Source organism: Pavona decussata, unplaced genomic scaffold (assembly GCF_977016875.1).
Source record: "Pavona decussata unplaced genomic scaffold, jaPavDecu1.1 SCAFFOLD_175, whole genome shotgun sequence".
NCBI lineage: Eukaryota > Metazoa > Cnidaria > Anthozoa > Scleractinia > Agariciidae > Pavona > Pavona decussata.
Window position 1 is genome coordinate 3,113,829 of NW_028145586.1, and position 24,750 is coordinate 3,138,578.

Sequence of the window (24,750 nt, forward strand, 5' to 3'; positions counted from 1 at the left end):
ACTAAGTCTATTGTTTAAAATATTGTTTGTTATGTCCTCAGACTAATTAGTAGCGCCAATGTATTTAAGACTGCTAATTTTTTTACACTGACAAGCTTCCGAAATTATAAATTATGCACGTTTTTTCTTTTTTTCCTATATTTTTCTTTTTACTAGTTCTCCGATCGGGTTCATTACTTGAACTGCTTCAAAATTTAGGTTGAAGGAAAATTTTATACGAGTCAGCTTTATAATGTGGGAAACTCGTTTATTTAGCGAATAAAAATTGAGGCGTGTGTGAGCGTCACCAGAACATCTGCCAAAACTGTTTTTGAGAGATTAGCGGACGTTTTACTTTAAAGGCGAACAGTAGCACGTTTACCTTCCGTTTTTGGGTCTGTTGTGTATTCCCTCAAATTTTCTACTCATGCTAGTTTACGGTAAGCTTAAAAGAAAGAGAATTCTTCATTAAGTGAAATCGCAAACGGCAAATCGCAAGTGTTGCAAATGGCGGAAAGATCAAAGTCACTTGGCTATTTCTACCGTTTGTGCTTGCCATTTTCCGGTCTAAGCCGACACAATGTTTCTTTTAAGTGGCTGAATTGGAAAGTAAAAGTCGCAGAAGCAAAATCTTCGTCCTTGAAGCAATGATATTTTTACTTGATTGGATGATGATTCATTGCTTTCAAGACGCCATAGTTACCTGCGCAACTTCTGTTTCTCGTGCGGTTAAACAGGAAGTTTAATATTTAAATTTGCAGCAATGTTTCAAAAACGTTTTATTTCCTAGTTTAGCTAGATCCTAAGCATGTAGGCAAATATTTAACTTGTACTAGTCAACAGACGCCGGCAAACGTTCTTCCACGTTTTGAAGAATGAACAGGTTGCGAGTAACAGTTGCTTTCGAAGTGATACTGACAATCTGATAACTCTGCTCAAAACGTAACTGAATTTTTGCGCCTAACCTACTCCGGTAATTATCCAAATCACACTGAAGCAACAGGCCAGACTTGATAGAGAAAACCCATGCTCTTTTAAATCTTGGTTACACAAACAAATATTGTCTCGCGAACACTGCTTCTTTTTAGATCGCTTAGCCAGGAAGTGTTTCACTGGCATGCATAAATTACATTAGAGAAAGAGAAGTTGCAAAGTTTTAACTTGAGAAATAAGCAATAAAGAAAAAAAGAGTTCAAGGATTCTACTTACCTGTCGAACTTCGTTGCTTTGTATGATCTTATGTGTCTGGGACAGATGTTCTTAAATTTAGCAAAAATTACCACTGGATCATACGAGACATGACTCAGCAGGCTTGTACTGATTGCCAAACCTTTATTATTATTTTACTGGTAATTATGAACTTTAATATTTTTCTAATGAAAAACATCCCAGTTTATCACTCTGTGTACATTGATAACAGCCATAAACGTTTCAAAGTTAACTTTTTTAATGGCACATAGCAAAATTAAAGACAAAAATAATGGGTTGAAGGAACCAAACAACGACTTGAGTTTAAAATATTCATGCCCTCTCAATTTGTGTCTGCCATCTTTGATCATTCGTCCGGCAGTTTTAATAAACAGACATTGTTAGCGCCTTTTGAAAAGTTCTGGTGGATGTATTTTGTCAGTCAGTGATCGGCACAGGCATATTGAGTTCTTCCAACAAGAGCTGAATCTATTAAAGACCTTCCGATTACTAGTTAGGATGCTCTACCACTGAGCTACAGGGGACTCGTGGCTCGTGACGTCACTCGTTCCCAGGACAAAAGAAACAAAAATTTACACAAAGCAAGCCATGATAAAATTTTCCAAAAAAATGAGTAACCTTCATCCAGTGGGTAGATCATTATCCAGCTGTTAAGATACGCTCCAAGTAATCATTTTATCCACTGAGTAGCGACTTATCCGTTAGATAAACTTATCCCCTCCTTACACAACTGGTGCCAGCCAAATAGAATCCTTTACTGACCAGGGTCTGCACAAGAAGCTCTTCAGTGGCTCCACGTGTAATTTTTTTATTATTTATTTCAGTAGTTATTTACACAGGGAACAGAGGAAGTCTTTTTAATTCGTTTTAGAATCCTTGTGTAAAGAACAAGTCGTTTTAATATTCCTAGTTCTTTCCGAGTCGCTTCTTAGTATGAAAAGTATGAAATTAAATTAAACTCGGCAGCATACGGCGTCACTTCGACTGAATTCGTGCAATATTTATTATTATTATTATTATTATTATTATTATTATTATTACTACTACTATTATTATTATTATTGTTATATATCTTTCTTAATTTTCGCAATTTTAGCTGGACCTTATTTTAACTTCCCAAATATATTTTTAGTGATGATGCATGAATTGTAAATAGGTTTTTAATAGTTCTTTTTTGTACTTTTAACTTGTAAATATCGATTTTGCTCGGAATATTTCAATAAAGTTTAATCATTAATTATTTTTTTAATTACTGTTATTGTTGTTGTCATTATTATTATTATTATTATTATTTTTATTATTATTATTGTTGTTGTTGTTATTGTTGTTATTATTATTATTATTATTACTATTATTGTTATTGTTGTTATTATTATTATTACCATTATTATTATTATTGTTATTGTTATTATTATTATTATTATTGATATTATTATTATTATATGGCTAAGGCTAGCGGCCGACTGATTGGACTGATTGGCTAAGGGCGAGATCATAGCAGGGCATTTTATGGGACCAGTGAATGCTTTTTGTCGAAATTGAATGGACTTTACATCTGTTTAATTTAAAGAAATCAGGATTAGTAATACTCATTGCTAGTTAGTCAGACTTAATTTGTATGTACATTATTAGATCTACAGGCGGAGTTCAAACTTACAGCTGAACTTATGACCTGGCAACAACCGTTGAGATAATCGTTTGTGATTTATTCACCACCCAAGTGTATATTATTACGAATTCACACGATGATCGGCTACCAGTTGGCTTGATAGCTCAGTTGGTAGAGCACAGCACTGGTACATATTTGGCAAAGCTGAAAGAGATCATTGTCACCGTGCTTTTAATGGGTATTTGTTGAGTTGTTGATTGCCTTGGAGTTAGTTCTCCTTTTCTGGCTGAGCACATACTTACTATGAACACTTAACATAATTTTTAAAACAGAATTGTTGTCCACGGTTGCTTGCTGGAACATTTAATAAACAAACAGTGTATAGGCCTATCTCTACATGTAATTTTTTTTTATGGGAAGGATATAAGCAAAGGTCGCGTGGAATTAGTTCTGTATTTAATATTTAGCCTTTGTTCTCTAGATAGGATAACTAAATTTGTGATAATGTGCACCAGTCAGTAAAACTTTACAAATAAATGGGTTGAGATGTTTTGATGTTTTGAACAACATAGTCAAGGAGATAATTCGAGCCTGAATAAGCAAAGCTGAAAGTGAGCATGGTCAACACGATATTAATGGCGATATCCTGGGGAGGGGGGGGGGGGGGTGAGGAGGGTCCGCCCCTTGGAGTTGGCTCTTCCTTTCAGGCTGAGCACAAACTTACTGTAAACATTTAACAAAACCAGTGTATATTTATATCTCTGCATTTTATTTTTGTCACGTTTTATACTACAACAAACAAACAAAAGTCCTTATCCTGTTCAGTCTAAATTTAACTACAGCAGTCTCTAGATTAATATTTATGGTTTGTTTCTCACTCCTCAGTTTTTTTAAGAGGAACCTTCATCGTTTTTTGTTTTATTTCACTAATATGTATCCCATGGTTTTAATGTGGTTGTCTCCTTTATCGCCTCCGTATGTAGCCTCATTACCACACGTGTTGTTATCATCATGATTTCCTCCAGCACCAAAACCAATTCTGGAGTCGCAGCTACCGCAGTCTTTTTCATTGTTTCCAATAATACCGATTCTTGCTTTCGAATGATCGTTCCTGTCACTCACTGCGTTGAACCCTTCTTTGTTACAGTTGCGCTGCAAAGATGCTTCAGAGCCAATCAATGTCTTCCACGTTTTTCTACCCAGAGAGGTTGATCGATTTCGGCCGTCAGCGATCAGAGAGTACAGTGAAGCGCCATTCTTGTTGATGACCAAGAACTTGACAGGTTGATTGTCGATCCTCATGCCGAGACAGATCCCGGAGAAGTTTGTGTTCCAGTAAGTCGGTAACTTGGTTTCCTGGTTGTCAAACCCCTTCTCACCTCCAGGACGATTGAACTCGGTTTTGTTGCTCCAGAATTTGGAATCGTAGTGAAACGTTGACTACAAAAGAAAACACGAAGTCAAGGCTTAGAAATGTTTCAAAAAACCTTATTAATTTGTTTGCTGAATCCCTTTACTTGTTACATCAATCGTGCTAAACTGAACGTCAGTTTAAGTTTAAGGAGTTCTTTTTGTTGGGGTTATTTATAGCAGTGGTCACCATACCTGGGGCCTGGGGCTATGCCATGCTGATGAGTTCCGAGACCATCGCGGTTTATTCATTAAACCACTGACCAAGAAAACCGTAGGAACTAGGAACGAGATGATATCTGCCCCATGGCCCCAGGTTATTGTCCTTACCGAGGAGCTGTAGCATGTTCCTTATCATCCGTGGTGTTTGTTTGTTTCTTTGCTGTTGTTGCTGTTGTTGTTTTTGTTCCTTTGACTTACAATAAACAATATCAGTTACTGACCAAGGATAGATTGATGAAAACCACAACCTGTTGTTGATTTTACCTTGTGACCATCAATTTTCATGACCAGCGTCCATCCTCCATCTCCGCATCCATCAATTCCGGTCATGTGACAGTAAACAGGGATTCTTCCAATGTCAGTTTGCAGCATGTAAGCTTTATTCTCTTGAGTTCTGAATCGAAGATTGAAATGAAAGTTAGCTACATATTTACCTCTTAAATATTAAATTATGGTATTATTATTATTATTATTGCTATTATTATTTTATCAATATATTTTTCACTTTGATTATTCGTCAGTGATAAAGTAATGATTAAGATTTTAAATTCCTTAGATGATGACTGATCTCTCCACCTTCTCTAATCTTTGCATCTTTAAAAACTATTGAGCCTGGCGTAATGTCCTTTATCAATTCCATAGTTAATGCAACATTGCATTTAAAGTTTCAATTAACAATTATTCCACGACTGTGCGTTGGATATAAGATAAATAGATAGCCAACAAGGCGCATGACACCGAGTTGCCTATAATTATCCCATATCCAACGCAAAGTCATCCTTAGACAGGATCACATACTTGGCGCGATCCTGATGCCTGCTAGCTGAGGATTCTCCTTGTCACTTATGTCTCCTTCGTTTATTTTGTTTCTCTTTCCGTTGACAAAAATATCAGAGGCAAACAGAAACAACCAAGAAAAAGCTCTTCCATGAGTCTGCCCTAGAGCTTTTCTTTTTCGAGAAATTATTAGTCTCTATTCGTAAACTAAGAGGATGGCATGGGGGGTAAGGGTGGTGGGTTGTCAAAGGGGAGGGGGTGTCAAGGTCAACAAAATTAATCTATGTGCTATAGGGGTGGAGTTGGCGGGTTGTCAAGGGGGAGGGGGTGTCAAGGTAAACAAAATTGATCCATGCGCTATAAAAAACCAGTTTGACAAAGAAAACAAGAGACCAAACATTTGAATTAAGGGGACATCTCTTTCTCTCCTTCTTTGGGGAGTCAAAAGAGGTTTTGTTCACAGGGTGGACAAGTCACGGATTACGAAAATAAACACTGTATCATCCTCGTACAAAGTCCTATTAGCAGCCGTCTAAAAGCCATCTAACTTACTTGTTTTTCAAGTAAATATCTCTGCAGGATGCAAAAGAATCGGGACCTGTAAAGAAATCAGATATTGAAGAATAAAATCAGAGCCTAGATTTAATATCTAGAGCCAAACAGTGATAGACCGAGCCAATTTAATTTTTGCCACAAATCATTTTTTAAAGAAAATCCTTTCTTCAGTAAGGTGTGTTTCTTTGAAATCTATTGTGGGATTAGAAAACGTGAACAAACATATATCTTCGTTACCCGAATGAAAAAAAAGAACTAAAAATAGATTACTTTCTCAACTTTAGTCTGCAACTATAGCGTTGTCGTAGTAAAAAATTTAAAACTGAATTTTAATTTCCTTTTCAGCGTTTTTACAGAGCGTTAATTTTGTCGCGAAACACGAACTATTTCTTTGGAAATTAAACAAAATGGAGATAGGAGAAATTAAACAAAATGGAGATAGGAAAGAGTTTTGTATCAGTATCACGTTATTGTTAAGATGTTTTTCTTAATCATTTCCGTATATGCGTTTTGCAAGAAAAACAAATTTGTTTTGACTGACTACAAACTAAGTATATCCTTTTCGGACTGGTAGTAGTAGTATGGTTCATATAGATTTGTTGTCCGCTTTTGTTAAAGAAAGCCTCCACGTTGACAACAAATTGCCTTTGAATTGTTGAAAATAATGTCTAAATTTAACTGTTAGCTTAAAAAGTATACCGTATCAATACGGTATACTAAGGATTATAAACGTTTTGCTCCCAGCCAGTGTTTCGTAATAATAGGTCATACAAGTACAACAGGAAGGTTTCTGCAGATAATACTGTTGTCAGACACTCACTTTCTTTATCATTTGACCCTTCATCAGTTTTTCTTTTCCTTTTCTTTTCCTGCAAATCGGACGAATGAAAAAGTGAAAGGGAGACAGGGATTTAACAGGGGCACCAACAAGAACATTTAAGCAAAATACTTAAAATGTTGTCTCCTGCATGTGTTCCCATGTGTAAGCTAATATAGTTTGGTCTTTTCGGATATTTTAGCTGAAAATGTAAGTTGCAGAAAGTTGTAGAGAAGGGAATCTTGTTCCCTGATTTTAACTTATGCTTCCATTTGTGCTAAGTCTGTAAAGGACAAAAATCCGATACAAGCTTTAAACTGTGTTTAACTAAACAGCTTTTAAACGTGTTTGAGGTTTGGTGTGAATCGAACATTAGATTTTCAGCAGTGCAAGATATTTTTGTATGAAAATTCGAGCGAGTTTCGGAACGAGTCGAAGAGACTACCTCCTCGTCGTGATATTAATAAATTGTTGACTGATTGCGAAAACGCTGAATACTGATCACTGGTCAACAAACTACGCTGCTAATAGATTTCTACTAGGAAAGCAGGGTAGCAAACTACACCATTCTTAGCAATTTTAATAATCTACCACGGAAACCAGGAAAGGAAAAATGAAAAGAAAAAAGGAAAGAAAGAAAAAGCAAAGGAACTTCCGCACACACCTGTCATCTACCTTAACATCTACAGGGAGATCTGCGGAGTGAATAATCATTTGTGACATCCTTCTTGGTAAAAGGTAATTAATGCCTAGACCGTTTGTTGTCGCGATTAAGTTTTCTTTTTATTTTTCGTATATTTCAATGATACTTATTAAAAACTGGACTATTGTATAATGCAATTCGAGCGATTTGATTGGCTTAACGGCCATGGTATATGAGCCATTATACCATGCCCAAGAAAAAGAGACCATTAAATTGTCTCCTAATTGTTCTTGCAAAGCGAAATCCGCAAAATGTAGCATTATTTCTTGATTGTTTTTAATAAAACAATTATTCCACTCGGGCTATCTATCATCTCATATCCAACGCGCGCTCGTGGAATAATTAATCACTTATTTCAAAAAAATGATAACGATAGAAATCCCTTGAAATTTCAAAAAACGCACAAACTTTCGAAAGTTTAGTCTTTTTCTGATAAGCCTAGTCATAGGATCAACTTTGCAATTCAATATGCACGTTTCCAGTTTGTTTTGTAAACTGAACCACCTGTCCTATCAAACTCGTTCGTTGTATTAGCTATCGACTTTGGACTCGAGACCGTTTACACTTTCGCACACTTTATGATTTACGAGAATGACAAATATTGTTTCAGGAAATATTTCGTATAAAGAAAAAAAATTCACCGGTCGGTCATCTTTCTCGGAGATCTAACTGCAAGTGTATTACTGTAATTCTGTGTTCAGAAGGCCTGAGTCGTCTCAAATATTCGGTTTTAATTGTTATTAAAGACAGAGTTAGAACTTAATATCTTTTGTTTTTTTCCGAGGTACAAAATCGATGCTCTGAGCGCGATAAATACTTTTAAAAAGCCAACAGTAGCTCGGTATATGGGAACGAAATCTCGTTCCTAAATTTGTTTTGCCCTTTTATTTAAAAGCATCTGAGCTAATGGTGTATGACCTTGCGTAACAATCCTTTACTTCGCTTGAATTTAATTCAGTGGCAACTAGAAAAAGAAAATCGTTTTTTGTTGAACTTTTTTTTGTTGATTCCTCCGAATGTAAGGCATAATACTGTCTTTTTCGCCTAATCGTGCAATAAATATTGATAACAACCCATATTTGCATGTGTAATTTACCTCTGATATGTCGAGTACATGGTGAATCCATCCAGTGGCTCTGATAAGATTGTTACCTGCATCACAGTGGTTATTATAGCCGAAGTTATTCAGCTCACAAACTTTTTCAGGTGGAAAATAGTTGTAGGAAATGCACTCGTCATGTTTGTGGCACTCCTCAACGCACTGAAGCCAGTCGATGGATTCAACAGTCTTAAACACATGGCCTGTGAGTAAGCTGTTATGAACAGTATAACCATCCAAACACCAAATGCTGACGATCACGATGGATATTATGGTCAACGAGAGAAAAAAGCGAATCATTGTGCAGTGCAGTACAAATGAATCAATGAAAGTTTTAGAAGATGCAAAAAACTGAGAACGAAAACTTAACATGCGCTTCCAACAAACTTTAATAATGTCTAGTGCTTTATAGGTAGCTTAAAAATAATTTAACAGGCTTCTTCTTTATTGGTCAGCTATTTAAGTCAGCAAGCTGCTCATCTGAAAGACTTTCATTAGTTTTTCTACAGCACAAACTACGAACTGTCAAGGATCATCACTCCGCCCTTGCAATCAACTGTGTACAAACACTTTGATAACTGTAAATGGAGACTGCAGACGAGTAATTCTAAAGGTGAACACCCTTAATATTATTATTTATTATTCCACTATTATGTCATTTCACCAAATAAGGTCAAGAGAACGCGCAAAATATGAGACCGTAATACACTGTAGTGTCCCGGTTTGACCGGTTTACAACAGAGCGAATACAGACGGAAAAGGCAGAAAAAAGGAGCAACAATGGTCGGACTGGAAGAAGAATAGTTTTTTAAACGATGCGAGCTCAAAAACAAGTTTTAAGCATGCCAATCACTTGTCATTTATCTTTTCATTTTATCCAATCAAATTAAAGACATTTAACTGGCTTTCTGTGTTGTATACGTCATTCCTACGCGCCATAAACCGATGGACAGTTAATGCCGGGTGTATTTCAAAACTGTTACCAAAACAGAGACCCCAAAATAACAAAATCTTTTTGTAGTGGAATAATAAATCTCTTATTCGATGGTTTTACATATAATACTCGCGAACATTTTGCTCATTGCTCGTATTATATGTAAAACCATCGAATAAGATATATGTATTATTATTATTATTGTTATTATTATTACGTTAAACTATCCATGTTTTGAGGAAAATATGATTGTATTTTTGTGATGCTTTTATATAGGTGATATTTGAATAAAGTTTTTATTACTTATTTTTATTATTTTTTTTTACTTTATTAAGTTTATTTATTTTGCCACACCACAAATATAATGAAAACGAGAAATAATAGAAATAGATTTAACAATGGCGAGGAGACATAAAGGAAACTATGGAGCTTGTATTAATTAGGTCTCCTCACTTATTGTTTTATTATTCATGAAAAGTTGGGAAGGGTGGGCTTTCTTTCTTTCTCTCTTCGTTTATTTTAACGTTTTAATATAAATAATTATTGGTGAATTGTCGAGGGGAATATTCCCCAATATTTGCTGAGCCTCAGGCAAATAATTGTTTTGGTATAATTACTCAGGTTATTATCAGAGAAAAACAAGAACCGTCCGAAAAATGTCAATTTTAATTAGATTTTAAAGTTTTCTTGTGTTAGCATAATATTATACTCAGGTGATTATAGAGATTCTATTGACCTCATTGGTTGAGGATTGTGTCATATCCTGCTTGAATCACCTGGCGTGAGGTGACTATAGCGCGAATGACTAATTTTCAAAATGGTCGCCTTGCGATTTGTTGATCTTTCTGAGGAAGAAATAAATACGATGAAAGAAAATGCAATTCTGAAAGGCACTTAAGATGCAGCGAAGGCAAGATATGAAAGTTTTGCTAATTGTAATAAAAAACTCGTTTATGAGATTTGGATGTGTGCTCTTGTTAATGTCATCGACAGTTTCCTTCCATTCTGTCATTCTGACTCCTTCATGGCTAGAATAGATGTAATTTTTCCATTTGTGGTAGCCTTGAAACGAGCGAGGAAAGTTGGTAACGAGAGCTTGGAGGGAGCTTATATTTCGGCGCCTTTTTTTCGCGGCTACCATTAGCGTACATGCAGTGGTTTCGCGGCATTTCGCTCTCCTTGTTTCTCGGAGAAGTTAAGCGGTTTGCGACATTGTTTTTGCTTGCTACGTTGTTCATTCTTCAACTGTAGAAAAGTTGTGAACAGCTTATTCGACAGTAGACAAGACATTTGAGGTTCGGTTCAAAACAGCCGGAAAAGAGAGACTGATTAAGTGTGAGCTTTTGAGATTAATTACATCCATTTTGAAATCACTGGTGATCCTTGGAATCTGATTGGTCCAAAATCTGGTCCAAAATGGTGCAATTTATTCCCAAATTGCACCATTTTTTGCTCTAAATCGCATCCTTTCTTAAGCCCATCAAAATGGAAATGAAGTAACACAAATAGAATATTAATATTGACAATGATACTCTGTGATTTCAAAATGGATGTAATTAAGTGGTAATCGAACTTCGTGTTGTGCAATTTTGGTCTGAAATCATACTTGTGATTTCAAATCAAACTCGCGCTGCCCGCTCGTTTGATTTTGAAATCACGCGTATGATTTCAGACCAAATTGCACTCCACTCAGCTCAATTACCAATATAAATTTGGTAAGTTATCACGTTATAAACAAACTAATTGTATTACTTACATGTATTGTTTTATGTACACCGCTTCAAACACTCGTTTTCTTCCAATTGTTGTGTAGTTTGTAGATAACACATGTTTACCAAACAGAGTTTGAGATCAGTTTGTAAGGGAAAACAACCGCGACCACGAAATGTTGATAAAGTTATAAAGATTCATATGTCGTTCATGAAAACCTTTTTGTAGTAAATATCATGAGTGTTTACGTCTGTGATGCATATTTAGGCGAACATAAACTTGAAATGCATCGTTTTTTCAGAAAAAGTTCACAATTTCTTTGCTAAGCATTTTGAAGTTTCTCGACTTGATTATCTCTCGAAATGTTATTAAATTTCTCCTTTACTTTCTTTCTCGCGGTTGTTTAAAAGCTTTGTTAGCAAATCGCGACTGCTTTCATGATATATTCTTTATCCATCGTTTGAATTAATTTTTCTTTGCCATGTGTTGATTAGAAAGAACAATTAAAGTTGAAATTGCGGATATCTTCACAGCAATTAGCATTATAAAGACAAACATAAGAAAATGGTGCGCAAAGGTGGGAGACAAGCTCATCTCTCCTTTTAAGAGTTATTGTCTGAGAAAACCAGGCAGGTGGTCAAAGATCGGGGTCGGCCAAATCATTCCATACTAACGTCATAGATAGGTTAGGTGGACTTATGGATAAATATACTAATGTTTGCTCTTCAAGTGTTTTGGTATAGGAGATACGAGATCCACTCTCGATCACCCCCTCAGGTCCTAGTTTTTCTGGTAAATTTGAGCCAAATTTGACAGCCAGCAAAAATTGTACAATTTAGCGAACGAAGTACATGTTTTGTACCTGATATAAATGGACATTGAACTTCTTGTAAAAGGCCAGAGATATGCGAAATAAGCAAAAGTCACTCTACAACATTTAGTTTTGGAATACCTATATTTCGTATCTGCAAATGAGCAAGAAATTAGCCATTTTCGACTTCACGCAGAACACACAACTAAAACTTCAGCAAAAACTGGATGCCAAAACCAAACACTCTTACCTTCCATCTATTAAAATCAGCAATAATCTTTTTGGGCCATTCAAACAGCAAGATGCTACATCACCTCCATTTCTCCTACTACTCGATGTCATGTACAGCGCGACACGACGCAATCAATGTGCTGTTTAAGCCGCTCCTGGATTTCGCATTGGGTTTGTCTTAAGTTAAAAATATTCAGTTGATCAAATTAGTTCCACAAAAAATTCAAATCTCCTCTCTTGCGAATTTAACGGAAAGAAAATCAAGAAAACCCGAAAATAAACAAAACGACGCCATGTTGAATTTGTTCACTCGGGATAGACTGGGAACTAGTTGATTGGTTGTAAGGGAGCCAGGGGCTAGCCAAGGCTGGCCATGAATGATTGTTCCACGCTGTTTTTCATAAGTAAGCTTTTTGATTTAAGGAAGGCTGGTTTAGGCTCATGCCGTAAGTGGCAAGGAATAACAAACTATTGGGAAATGAAGATACCAACGAGAGTTACCACCATTTTCCTTGGTTATTAAATGGCCTACATGTTGTTATGCTTGCTGGGCAGGGAAAATCGGTTTGAAATTTAATTTGCATTTTGTGGGTTTTGATTAGGCGAAGTTTCTGGGTCAAGCTGTCTTGAATTGTCAAAGACGTGATTACAACGAATCAAATAAGAGCCAAAAAACACAAGAGTTATTTGGGGAAACAATACCGTAGCCCAGTTGGAAGTCTTGCTTGCAGATTCACTTGCAGAAACTATATTTTGTTTCAATACAAAGGGAAAAAAATCCGAAAAAATAACGTCATATTATTTTATATCGTAAGAGACTATACACGTACGAAAGTATTTTATGACAATTTTGTTCTTACCATATTTACATTTATTACGTGACATATGGTCTTCGCTCCAGTCTTTTGCGACAGTATTTACATTGCAGTCAGAAGTGTAATGTGCAACGCAAAATGAGCTGCTCATTTTCAACTGTTGACCGTGTATGCGGTCCAACACCATCAGCGCCAAATGAGTTTTATGTTACTCCTCTAAAATCATGCAGATAGGATTTAACAGATTATCTAACTAATCTGGGTGTCAGTGGATCGAAGTCGAGGCTTAGGGACACGGATAACGAAGCTGATATTATTCTCAATCGCGCCGGATTGCATTCTCTATCAGAGGAAGACAGGGAAATGTCCAAAGCACAAATACAAATTAACAACACATTACCAGAAGTTAAAATCCAGTTGTTCTCACCCATCTCACAGAGGTGAAGCGAAAAAATTAAAAAATCCTCGTCGGGTAAACAAACAGATGTCGGAAGAAATATACCAGGAGTTTCAAGTTTCAGTTCCAGTAGGATCCGGTATGTACAATGAGCCAATATTTAAATTATTTTCTCGCAATTCACCTATTTTTGGTAATTAATGTACTCTTTATATGTTACCTAAAGATATTTTCACCTTACGTGTAGTTTCTTATCAGTTCGGAAATCTCTGCTAATTAATCAGATGCGTTGTTTTGTTACAATATATTAAACAAACATCTCATTCAATTGAAATCAACATTTCAAATATTGTTTCAGCCCTGTGTAACACTTGTCGAAAAGGCCATTCAAGCAGATTTAAAGTGGAGGATGCTACCTCCTTGCTACCTTTGATTACTGTTCCCTGGGACCGATATATAACTTCTTTATTTTTTCGACCCGGAGACAATTTTGTGATGATCCCAGTAGAGTTTAAGAGTTGGCGTTGCAGATTCTATGTTAACGTGATGTTATTTGTTTATTCTCTGATTAGCGTGCTTGACGGTCCGGCAGCTCCTCCTTCCCGTCTCCTATCATATTTATCAAGGTATCAAAGCGGAGATAATGCAGCCAAAACTAATTTTTTGTTAATTTGTTGTGTAAGTTTTCAACAGCAGACTTTTATAACCAAAAAGCGCATACTCTTAAGGGCCTTCTGGTGTACACGACAAGCCGGAATGGTAAGTCCAACGCTTTTATTAAAAGCAAATGACGTATTCAGTGAGGGCTCCTAAGTAAATATTTCGCTTCACGACATGTGTTCATTGACAGACCAACGGAACTAGCAAAGTTCAAAATAAGTAAACAAAAGATCGGAAGCAAAAACAAACATACCTTGGAAAAGGCAGTTATCTATAGGAAAAAGGAAATTCCAACCCAAAGGGGATCTGAAAGGAAAATTCTTTTTTCTAAATATCAAGCGTACATTTTCCGTAAGTTATCTTTAGTTTTACGCAGGTTATTTTAAAGGTAGAACAATTCCATGACACTGTTTCTACTTATTTCACACATCCAATCTGATTGCTTTGCGGTAAAGGTAGAGATCATATTTCAGCTTTCCTCAGTGATACAGAGGGGAGCGTGTCGAGTAGAGCACAATCACAATCACAATCAATGTAAACCACAATCAAAGCGCTCATGGGGTCAGCATCGCTTTATTTGTCATGCGGTAGATGACTGGAAAGCTCTCCCAGACGGCGTTAGGAACATTTCCAATTTTTTAGTTTTTAGACGTCTTATTAGAAACATGTAGACTCTTTTATCGATCTTATCCTTTTTACTTTTTATTTTTAGATAGCTATATTTGTAATTTTTTTTGTATTCTTACATTAGATTTGTGCAGGGCCTCGCTGAAAACCACATTTTGTGACGTGGGCTCCCTGTTGAAATATCGTATTTTATGAGAGATTAACCTAGGAGAGTCCATTGATTGAGTAATAACTGTGATCAGTTTGCTTATACATTGTACAGAGATTTGTTTTACTAGTGTTATGTAGTACAAGTGTCAAATAACGGTACTTCTTTCGAAGTTACTAAACGGAAACTTTCTTATAAAGGCATTGCAATTTTTGTTATTAAATTCAAATATTCCAGTTGTTCATGCTTTAGTGTGCTTTATCGAGTTGTGAAGAACGCGGGAGTTGGATATCTCTGATTTCTTGACGGTGGAAATGTACATCAAAAGCCGCGCGCTCAAAAAAAATCCAATGAAGTTATTTTTTCACGCTGTTGCACGCTTCTGCTGGCTCTATTTTGAGCATGATTCGTTCATGTCATTATTTGTTCAGATCTTGAGCTGTTTATCGCGACAAACAGACGTTTCTAGCAACAATGCGCCGGCGATAGGTCCTTCCCTGTTCCCTCCCTACCCAAAGTAAAAATAAGTAGGTCCCAGTCCCTTGAGAGCAATCCAACTCAAGATGGCGTCGTTCTGTTTAGTTCGTATTTCTTTTTAAATTTTCCTTCAGTTAAATTTGCCAGAGAGGGGTTCTGATTCTTTGGGGACCACTTTAGTCAACTGCATATATTTAACCGTGGAGAAATCCTAATGTGGAATCTAAGAGCGGCTTAATCGGCACATTGCTTGCGTCTTGTCGTGCTGTACATGACAACGAGTGGTAGGAGTAATGGAGGTGGTGAAGCATCTTGCTGTTTGAATGGCCCAAAAAGATTATTGGTGATTCTCATAGAGGAAAGGTAAGAGTGTTTGGTTTTAGCATCCGATTGTTGCTGAAGATTTAGTTGTGTGTTCTGCGTGAGTTCGAAAATGGCTAATTTCTTGCTCATTCGCAGATACGAAATATAGGTATTCCAAAAGTAAATGTTGTAGAGTGACTTTTGCTTATTTCGCATATCTTTGGCTTTTTACAAGAAGTTCTATGACCATATATATCAGGTACAAAACATGAACTCCGTTCGCTAAATTTTACAGTTTTTGCTGGCTGTCAAATTTGGGTCAAATTTACCAGAAAAACTAGGACCTGAGGGGGTGATGGAGAGTGGATCTCATATCTCCTATACCAAAACACTTAAAGAGTAAACTTTGGTAAATTTATCCATAAGTCCACCTAACCTATCTATGATGTTAGTATGGAATAATTTGGCCGACCCCCATCTTTCAGCTTTTTCAGATTTTGCCCGGTTTTCTCAGACATTGACTCTTAACTGTGCTTACAATAAACTTAATTGTGATAAGAAAGCGACTTGAAAAATTAGCAATCAAGAGAAAGAGTTAAAGGATTCCACTTCAGTATCTCTCGAACTTCTTTCCACCTTTGTATGATCGTATGTGCTTGTTGTAGTTTAAAGCAGTTGTTCTTATTAACTTAAGAAAAAAAAATTACCACTGGACACGAGGCATGATTCAGCAGGTTAACAATGATGACCAAACCTTTATTATCATTTTAATTACGACCTTGAATATTTTTCTAATAAAAACGTCTCCAATATATTATTCTGTGCACAGGACAACAATAAACGTTTTTTTTTTTCTTCTTCATAGAAAACAGCAAAATTTAAGATAAAAATTGTGGGTTGTAATTGAAATGAGGTGCGAAATATTGAACCGAAAGAAGGAGAAAAAGGCTATCATTAGAGCTAAAGACACAGGTTGTATGGGCATTATGCAATAAAGATCCACAGAAAGCCTAAAAATTAACCTTTAAGTAGTTTGATCTCTGTCAAGAGAGAAGGGTAAAATTGTTTGCTCAAAGCATCATGGGGCGCTTGGACTTTCCTCCTTTCCACTGACTCAGAACGACCCCTTTGAACACCTTGTACTGCAATGGCGAGCTTGTTACTAAATAGAGGTCACGGAAAGGATAAAAGCAAAGCTCGCGTGGAATTGTTTCTGTATTTAGTATTTACCTTTTATTCTCTAGATAGGTTAACTAAATTTCTGATCATGTACATCAGTCAGTAAAACTTAGCAAATAAATGGGTTGAGATGTTTTGATGTTTCGAGCAACATTATCAAGCAGATAATTCGAGCCTGAATAAAGGCTGATAGCAAAGCTGAAAATGAGCATCGTCAAAACGATTGTAATAAATATTTCCTGCGGGGTTGCCTGTCTTGGAGTTGGCTTTACTCATGATACTCGCTGTCCACAACCTTAATATAAACATTAAACATAAAGAGTGTATATTCCTTTCTCCGCATTTATTTTTTTATGTCTTTATTATACCACAACAAACAAACAAAAGTCCTTATCCTGTTCAGTCTAAATTTAACTACAACAGCTACCTTCTATATTAAACATTATTTAATTTTACTCAGCTCGATTAGTTATTCTGAGTAAATGTTACCTTTTTTTGTATTAATATATTTATGCTGTAAATTAAGTTTAACTTTGGTAATAAAGGCTGTTGTTGCTGTTTGTTTGTTAGTTGTTAGATTTATTATTTAGTTTTTCTCCTCTCAGTTCTTTTAGAACGAACCACCACCATCATTTTCCTTTTTATTTCACTAATATGTATCCCATGGTTTTAATGTGCTTCTCTCCGTTATCTGGTTTATAGATAGCCTCATTACCACACGTGTTGGTGTCATCAGGGTGTCCTCCGGTACCAAAACCAATTCTGGAGTTGCAGGTAACGCAGTCGTTTTGCTGGTTGCCAATAATACCGATTCTTGCTTTCGAATGATGGTACTTGTCTCCCACTGCGTTGAACCCTTCTTTGTTACAGTTGGGCTGCAAAGATGCTTCAGAGCCAATCAATGCCTTCCACTTGTCTCGACCCAGAGAGGTTGCTCGATAGCGGCCATCAGCGATCAGAGAGTACAGTGAAGTGCCATTCTTTCTTATGACCAAGAACTTGACAGGTTGATTCCCAATGCTCATGCCGAGACAGATCCCGGAGAAGTTTGTGTTCCAGTAAGTCGGTAACTTGGTTTCCTGGTTGTCAAACCCCGTCTCACCTCCAGGACGATTGAACTCGGTTTTGTTGCTCCAGACTTTGGAATCGTAGTGAAACGTTGACTACAAAAGAAAACACGAAGCCACCGCTTAGAAATGTTTCAAAAAGCCTTATTAATAGGCCTTATCACGGTTTTCGACGCCATTTTGACGAGTAAGCAAACAGGCTTGAAATAACAGTGTTTGTATGGAAATCCGATGTCAAATAATTTTCATAAAACATCGCTGCTGAAAAATTCATGAATTGGAAACTTTTGGCATTACGAAAAGAATTTTAAGAAAAAAAATGGAGTGATGTAACTGTGCCAGAAAGCGTCCAGTCATGTTTTGAACTTTCCATACATTTTCCTGTATTTTTTTCCCGCGAACTATTTTTAGTAGCAGTTCACGGCTGGTTCGCTTTACAGACAAATGTATGGAAAGTTCAAAACACGACTGGACGCTTTCTGGCACAGTTACATCCCTCCAATTTTTTTTCCTAAAATCCTTTTCCTAGTGCTAAAAGTTTCCAATTGATGAATTTTTCAGCAGCGATGTTTTATGAAAATTATTTGACATCGGATTTCCATACAAACACTGTTATTTCAAGCCTGTTTCCCTATTTGCTGAATCCCGTTACTTGTTGCGTCAATCGCACTAAATTGAACGTCAGTTTAAATTTGTTAAGGAGTTCTTTTGACAGTGTGTAGTGTGGAGTTTGGGTTTATTAAAGCAGTGGTCACCATACCTGGGGCCTTGGGCTGTGACATGCTAATGAATTCCTAGAACCGTCGCGGTTTATTCATTAAACCAATGACCAAGAAAACCGTGGGCACTGGGAACGAATGCAGTCTGCCCCATGGCCCCAGGTTATCGTTCTTACCGTGGAGCTGTAGCATGTTCCTTGTCATCTGTAGTGTTTTGTTGTTGTTGTTGTTGTTTTTGTTACTTTCACTTACAAAAAATAATATCACTTAAGGTCCAAGGATGGATTGATGGAAAACCACAACCTGCTGTTGATTTTACCTTGTTACCATCAATTTTCATGACCAGCGTCCATCCTCCATCTCCGCACCCATCAATTCCGGTCATGTGACAGTAAACAGGGATTCTTCCAATGTCAGTTTGCAGCATGTAAGCTTTATTCTCTCGAGATCTGAATGGAGATTGAAATGAAAGTTAGCTACAGATTTACCTCTTAAATATTAAATTATGGTATTATTATTGTTATTATTATTATTATTATTATTATTATCATTAATATTATTATTATTATTATTATAATTATAATTATTATTTTATCAGTGATAAAGTAATGATTATGTATTTTAATTCCTTCGATGATGACTGATGTTTTTAACTCCGGATCTCTCCCCTTCTCTAAAAATTGCATCTTTAAAAACTATTGAGCCTGACGTAACGTCCTTTATCAATTCCATAGTTAATGCAACATTGCATGTTTATAACTTTATGTCAATTTTAATTAACAATTACTCCACGAGCGCGCGTTGGATATGAGATGGTAGATAGCCAACAAGGCGCGTGACGCCGAGTTTTCTATAATCATCTCATATCCAACGCAAAGTCATCCTTGGCCTGCCCTGACGCCTGCTAGCTGAGGAATCTCCTGGTCACTAATGTCTCCTTCGTATATTTTGTGTCCCTTTCCGTTGATAAAAATATCAGAGACAAACAGAAACGACCAAGAAAACTGAAGCTCCTCCATGAGTTTGCGTTAGAGCTTTTCTTTTCGAGAAATTATTAGTCTCTATTCGTAAACTAAGAGGATGGCACGGGGGTGGGAGTGGGGGTTGTCAAGGTAAATTGATCCATGCGCTATAGGGGTGGAGGTGGCGGGTTGTCAAAGGGGAGGGGGTGTCAAGGTCAACAAAATTGATCCATGCGCTATAAAATCCAGTTTGACACAGAAAACGGGAGACCAAACATTTGAATTACGGCGACATCTCTTTCTCTCCTTCTTTGGGGAGTCAAAAGAGGCTTTGTTCATAGGTGTACAAGTCACGGCTTACGAAAATAAACATTGTATTATCCTCGTGCAAAGTTCTATTAGCAGCCGTCTAAAAGCCATTTAACTTACTTGTTTTTCAGGTAAATATCTCTGCAGGATGAAAAAAAATCGGGACCTGTAAAGAAATGAGATATTGAAGACTAAAATCAGAGCCTAGATTTAATATCTACAGCCGGAAAGTGATAGACCGAGCCAATTTAATTTTTGCCACAAATCATTTCTTAAAGAAAATCCTTTCTTCACTAAGGCGTGTTTCTTTGAAATCTATTGTGGGATTAGAAAACGTGAACAAATATATATCTTCGTTACCCGAATGAAAAAAAAAAAGAACTAAAAATAGATTACATGTACTTTCTCAACTTTAGTGTGCAACTATAGCATTGTCGTAGTAAAAAGTTTAAAACTGAATTTTAATTTCCTTTTCAGCGTTTTTACAGAGCGTTAATTTTGTCGAGAAACACGAACTTTTTCTTTGGAAATTAAACAAAATGTAGATAGGAAAGAGTTTAGAAAAATATCTTTGTATCAGTATCACGTTATTGTTAAGATGTTTTTCTTAATCATTTCCGTATTCGCGTTTTGCAAGAAAAACAAATTTGTTTTGACTGACTACAAACTAAGTATATCCTTTTCGGACTGGTAGTAGTAGTATGGTTCATATAGATTTGTTGTCCGCTTTTGTTAAAGAAAGCCTCCACGTTGACAACAAATTGACCTTGAATTGTTGAAAATAATGTCTAAATTTAACTGTTAGCTTAAAAAGTATACCGTATCAATACGGTATACTAAGGATTATAAACGTTTTGCTCCCAGCCAGTGTTTCTTAATAATAGGTCATACAATTCCAACAGGGAAGGTTTCTGCAGATAATACTGTTGTTAGACACTCACTTTCTTTACCATTTGACCCTTCACCAGCTTTTCTTTTCCTTTCCTTTTCCTGCAAATAAGACGAATGAAAAAGTGACAGGAGACAGGGATTTGACAGGGGCACCAACAACAACACTGAAGCAAAATACTTAAAATGTTGTCTCCTGTGTTCCCATGTGTAAGCTAATATAGTTTGATTTGTTCGGATGTTTTAGCTGAAAATGTAAGTTGCAGAAAGTTGTAGGGAAGGGAATCTTGTTCCCTGATTTTAACTTATGCTTCCATTTGTGCTAAGTCTGTAAAGGACAAAAATCCGAAAGCAGCTTTTATGAAGGAAACAATTTTAAACTGTATTTAACTAAACAGCTTTTAAATGTGTTTAAGACTTGGTGTGAATCGGGCATTAGACTTTCAGCAGTGTAAAATATTTTTGTATGAAAATTCGAGCGAATTTCGAAACGAGTCAAGGAGACTACCTTCTCGTCGTGATATTAATAAATTGTTGACTGATTGTGAAAACGCTTGGTACTGATCACTGGTCAACAAACTGCCCTGCTAATAGAGCTCTGCTCACAGGTGCGGGTAGCAAGCTACACCATTCTTAGCAATTTTAATAATCTACCACGGAAACCAAGAAGGGAAAAATGAAAAGAAAAAATAAAAGAAAGAAAAACGAAAGGAACTTCCGCACGCACCTGTCATCTACCTTAACATCTACAGGGAGATTTGCGGGTAAATAATCATTTGTGACATCCTTCTTGGTAAAAGGTAATTAATTCCTAGACCGTTTGTTGTCGCGATTATGTTTTCTTTTTCTTTTTCGTATATTTTGATGATACAATCACTAATCTCAAAAACATGATAACGATAGAAATCCCTTGAAATTTCAAAAAACGCGCTAACTTTCGAAAGTTTAGTCTTTTTCTGATAAGCCTAGTCATAGGATCAACTTTGCAATTCAATATGCACGATTCCAGTTTGTTTTGTAAACTGAACCACCTGTCCTGTTAAACTCGTTCGTTGTATTAGCGATCGACTTTGGACTCGAGACCGTTTACACTTTCGCACACTTTATGAGTTACGAGAATGACAAATATTGTTTCAGGAAATATTTCGTATATAGAAAAACAATTCACCGGTCGATCATCTTTCTCGGAGTGTCTTACTGTAATTCTGTGTTCAGAAGGCCTGAGTCGTCTCAAATATTCGGTTTTAATTGTGATTAAAGACAGAGTTAGAAATTAAGATCTTTTGTTTTTTTCCGAGGTACAAAATCGATGCCCTGAGCGCGAAAAATACTTTCAAAAAGCCAACAGTAGCTCGGTGTATGGGAACAAAATCTCGTTCCTAAATTTGTTTTGCCCTTTCATTTAAAAGCATCTGAGCTAATGGTGTATGACCTTGCGTAACAATCCTTCACTCCGCTTGAATTTAATTCAGTGGCAACTAGAAAAAGAAATTTGTTTTTTGTTAAACTTTTTTTGGTGATTCCCCAGAATGTTAGGCATAATACTGTCTTTTTCGCCTAATCGTGCAATAAATATCGATAACAACCCATATCTGCCTGTGTAATTTACCTCTGATATGTCGAGTACATGGTGAATCCATCCAGTGGCTCTGATAAGATTGCTACCCGCATCGCACTGGTTATCATAGCCAAAGTTATTCAGCTCACAGACTTTTTCAGGTGGAAAATAGTTGTAGGAAATGCACTCGTCATGTATGTGGCACTCCTCAACGCACTGAAGCCAGTCGATGGATTCAACAGTCTTAAACACATGGCCTGTGAGTAAGCTGTTATGAACAGTATAACCATTCGAACACCAAATGCGGACGATCACGATGGATATTATGGTCAACGAGAGAAATAAGCGAATCATTGTGCAATGTGGTACAAATGAATCAATGAAAGTTTTAGAAGATACAAAACTGAGAACGAACACTTAACATGCGCTTCCAACAAACTTTAATAATGTCTAGCGCTTTGTAAGTGGCTTGAAAATAATTCAACAGGCTTCTTTTTTATTGGTCAGCTATTTAAGTCAGCAAGCTGCTCATCTGAAAGACTTTCATTAATTTTTCTACAGCGCAAACTACAAACTGTCAAGGATCATCACTCCGCCCTTACAATCAACTGTGTAAAAGCACTTCGATAACTGTAAATGGAGACTGCGGACGAGTAATTCTAAAGGTGAACACACTTATTATTATTATTATTATTATTATTATTATTGTTATTATTATTATTATTATTATTATTATTATTACATTAAACTATCCATGTTTCGAGGAAAATATGATTGTATTTTTGTGATGCTTTTTATATAGGTGATATTTGAACAAAGTTTTTATTACTCATTTTTATTATTATTTTCTTTACATTATTAAGTTTATTTATTTTGCCACACCACAAATATAATGAAAACAAGAAATAATAGAAATGGATATAACAATGGCGAGGAGACATAAAGGAAACTATGAAGCTTATATTAATTAGGTCTCCTCAGTTATTGTTTTATTATCCATGAAAAGGTGGGAAGGGTGGGCTTTCTTTCTTTCTCTCTTCGTTTATTTTAACGTTTTAATATCAATAATTATTGGTGAATTGTCGGGGGGAATATTCCCCAATATTTGCTGAGCCGCAGGCAAATAATTGTTTTGGTATAATTACTCAGGTTATTATCAGAGAAAAACAAGAACCGTCCGAAAAATGTCAATTTTAATTAGATCCTAAAGTTTTCTTGTGTTAGCATCATATTATACTCAGGTGATTATAGAGATTCTATTGACCTCGTTGGTCGAGGATTGTGTCATATCCTGCTTGAATCACCTGGCGTGAGGTGACTGTAGCGCGAATGACTAATTTTCAAAATGGTCGCCTTGCGATTTGTTGATCTTTCTGAGGAAGAAATAAATACGATGAAAGAAAATGCAATTCTGAAAGGCACTTAAGATGCAACGAAGGCAAGATATGAAAGTTTGCTAATTGTAATAAAAAAAACTTGTTTATGAGGTTTGAATGTGTGCTCTTGCTGATGTCATCGACAGTTTCCTTCCATTCTGTCATTCTGACTCCTTCATGGCTAAAATAGATGTAATTTTTCCATTTGTGGTAGCCTGGAAACGAGCGAGGAAAGTTGATAACGAGAGCTTGGAGGGAGCTTATATTTCGGCGCCTTTTTTCGCGGCTATCATTCGACTAGCGTACATGTAGTGGTGTTCGCGACATCTCGCTTTCCTTGTTTCTTGGAGAATTTAAGCGGTTTGCGACATTGTTTTGCTTGCTACGTTGTTCATTCTTCAACTGTAGAAAAGTTGTGAACAGCTTATTCGACAGTAGACAAAACTACATTTGTGGTTCGGTTCAAAACAGCAGAAAAAGAGAGACTGATTGAGTGTAAGCTTTGAGCTAAATTTGGTGAGTTATCACCAAGAGTTAATCTCTTGTTATCACGTAAACAAACTAATTGTATTACTTACATGTTTTGTTTTATGTACACCGCTTCAAACACTCGTTTTCTTCCAATTGTTGTGTAGTTTGTAGATAACACGTGTTTACCAAACAGAGTTTGAGATCAGTTTGTAAGGGAAAACAACCGCGACCACAAAATGTTGATAAACTTATAAAGATTCATATGTCGTTCATGATAAACCTTTTTGTAGTAAATAACACGAAGGTTTACGTCTGTGATGCATATTTAGACGAATATAAACTTGAAATGCATCGTTTTTTCAGAAAAAGTTCACAATTTCTTTGCTAAGGATTTTGAAGTCTCTTGACTCGATTAGATCTCGAAATGTTATTAAATTTCTTCTTTCCTTTCTTTCTCGCGGTTGTTTAAAAGCTTTGTTAGCAAGTCGCGACTGCTTTTATGATATATTCTTTATACATCGTTTGAATTAATTTTCCTTTGCCATGTGTTGATTAGAAAGAACAATTAAAGTCAAAATTGCGGATATCTTCACAGCAATTAGCATTATAAAGACAAACATAAGAAAATGGTGCGCAAAGGTGGGAGACAAGCTTAATCTCTCGTTTTAACTGTGCTTACAATAAACTTAATTATGATAAGAAAGCAACTTGAATAATTAGCAATCAAG

At 36.2% G+C, this 24,750-nt stretch overlaps 3 protein-coding genes across 5 annotated transcripts in view; 1 reads left to right on the forward strand and 2 right to left on the reverse strand.

Moving 5' to 3' along the window:
* LOC146463685 (uncharacterized) overlaps window positions 1-24,750 on the forward strand; it is a 73,770-nt gene that overhangs the window by 15,923 nt on the left and 33,097 nt on the right. The gene's annotated exons all lie outside the window — the stretch shown is intronic.
* Window positions 3,462-24,750, reverse strand: part of LOC146463687 (uncharacterized) — a 58,239-nt gene continuing 36,950 nt past the window's right edge. Inside the window, exons 4-5 of the mRNA XM_085084355.1 lie at window positions 4,694-4,823; window positions 3,462-4,237 (exon numbers count right to left, since the gene is read on the reverse strand). Of these exons, the coding sequence (XP_084940481.1) occupies window positions 3,716-4,237; window positions 4,694-4,823 (652 nt within the window). The 3' untranslated portion in view covers window positions 3,462-3,715. The remainder of the gene's footprint in view (window positions 4,238-4,693; window positions 4,824-24,750) is intronic.
* On the reverse strand, window positions 17,080-18,366 carry LOC146463688 (uncharacterized). The gene has a single exon (XM_085084182.1). The coding sequence runs from the start codon at window positions 17,695-17,697 to the stop codon at window positions 17,314-17,316; it is 384 nt and encodes a 127-aa protein (XP_084940308.1). The 5' UTR covers window positions 17,698-18,366; the 3' UTR covers window positions 17,080-17,313.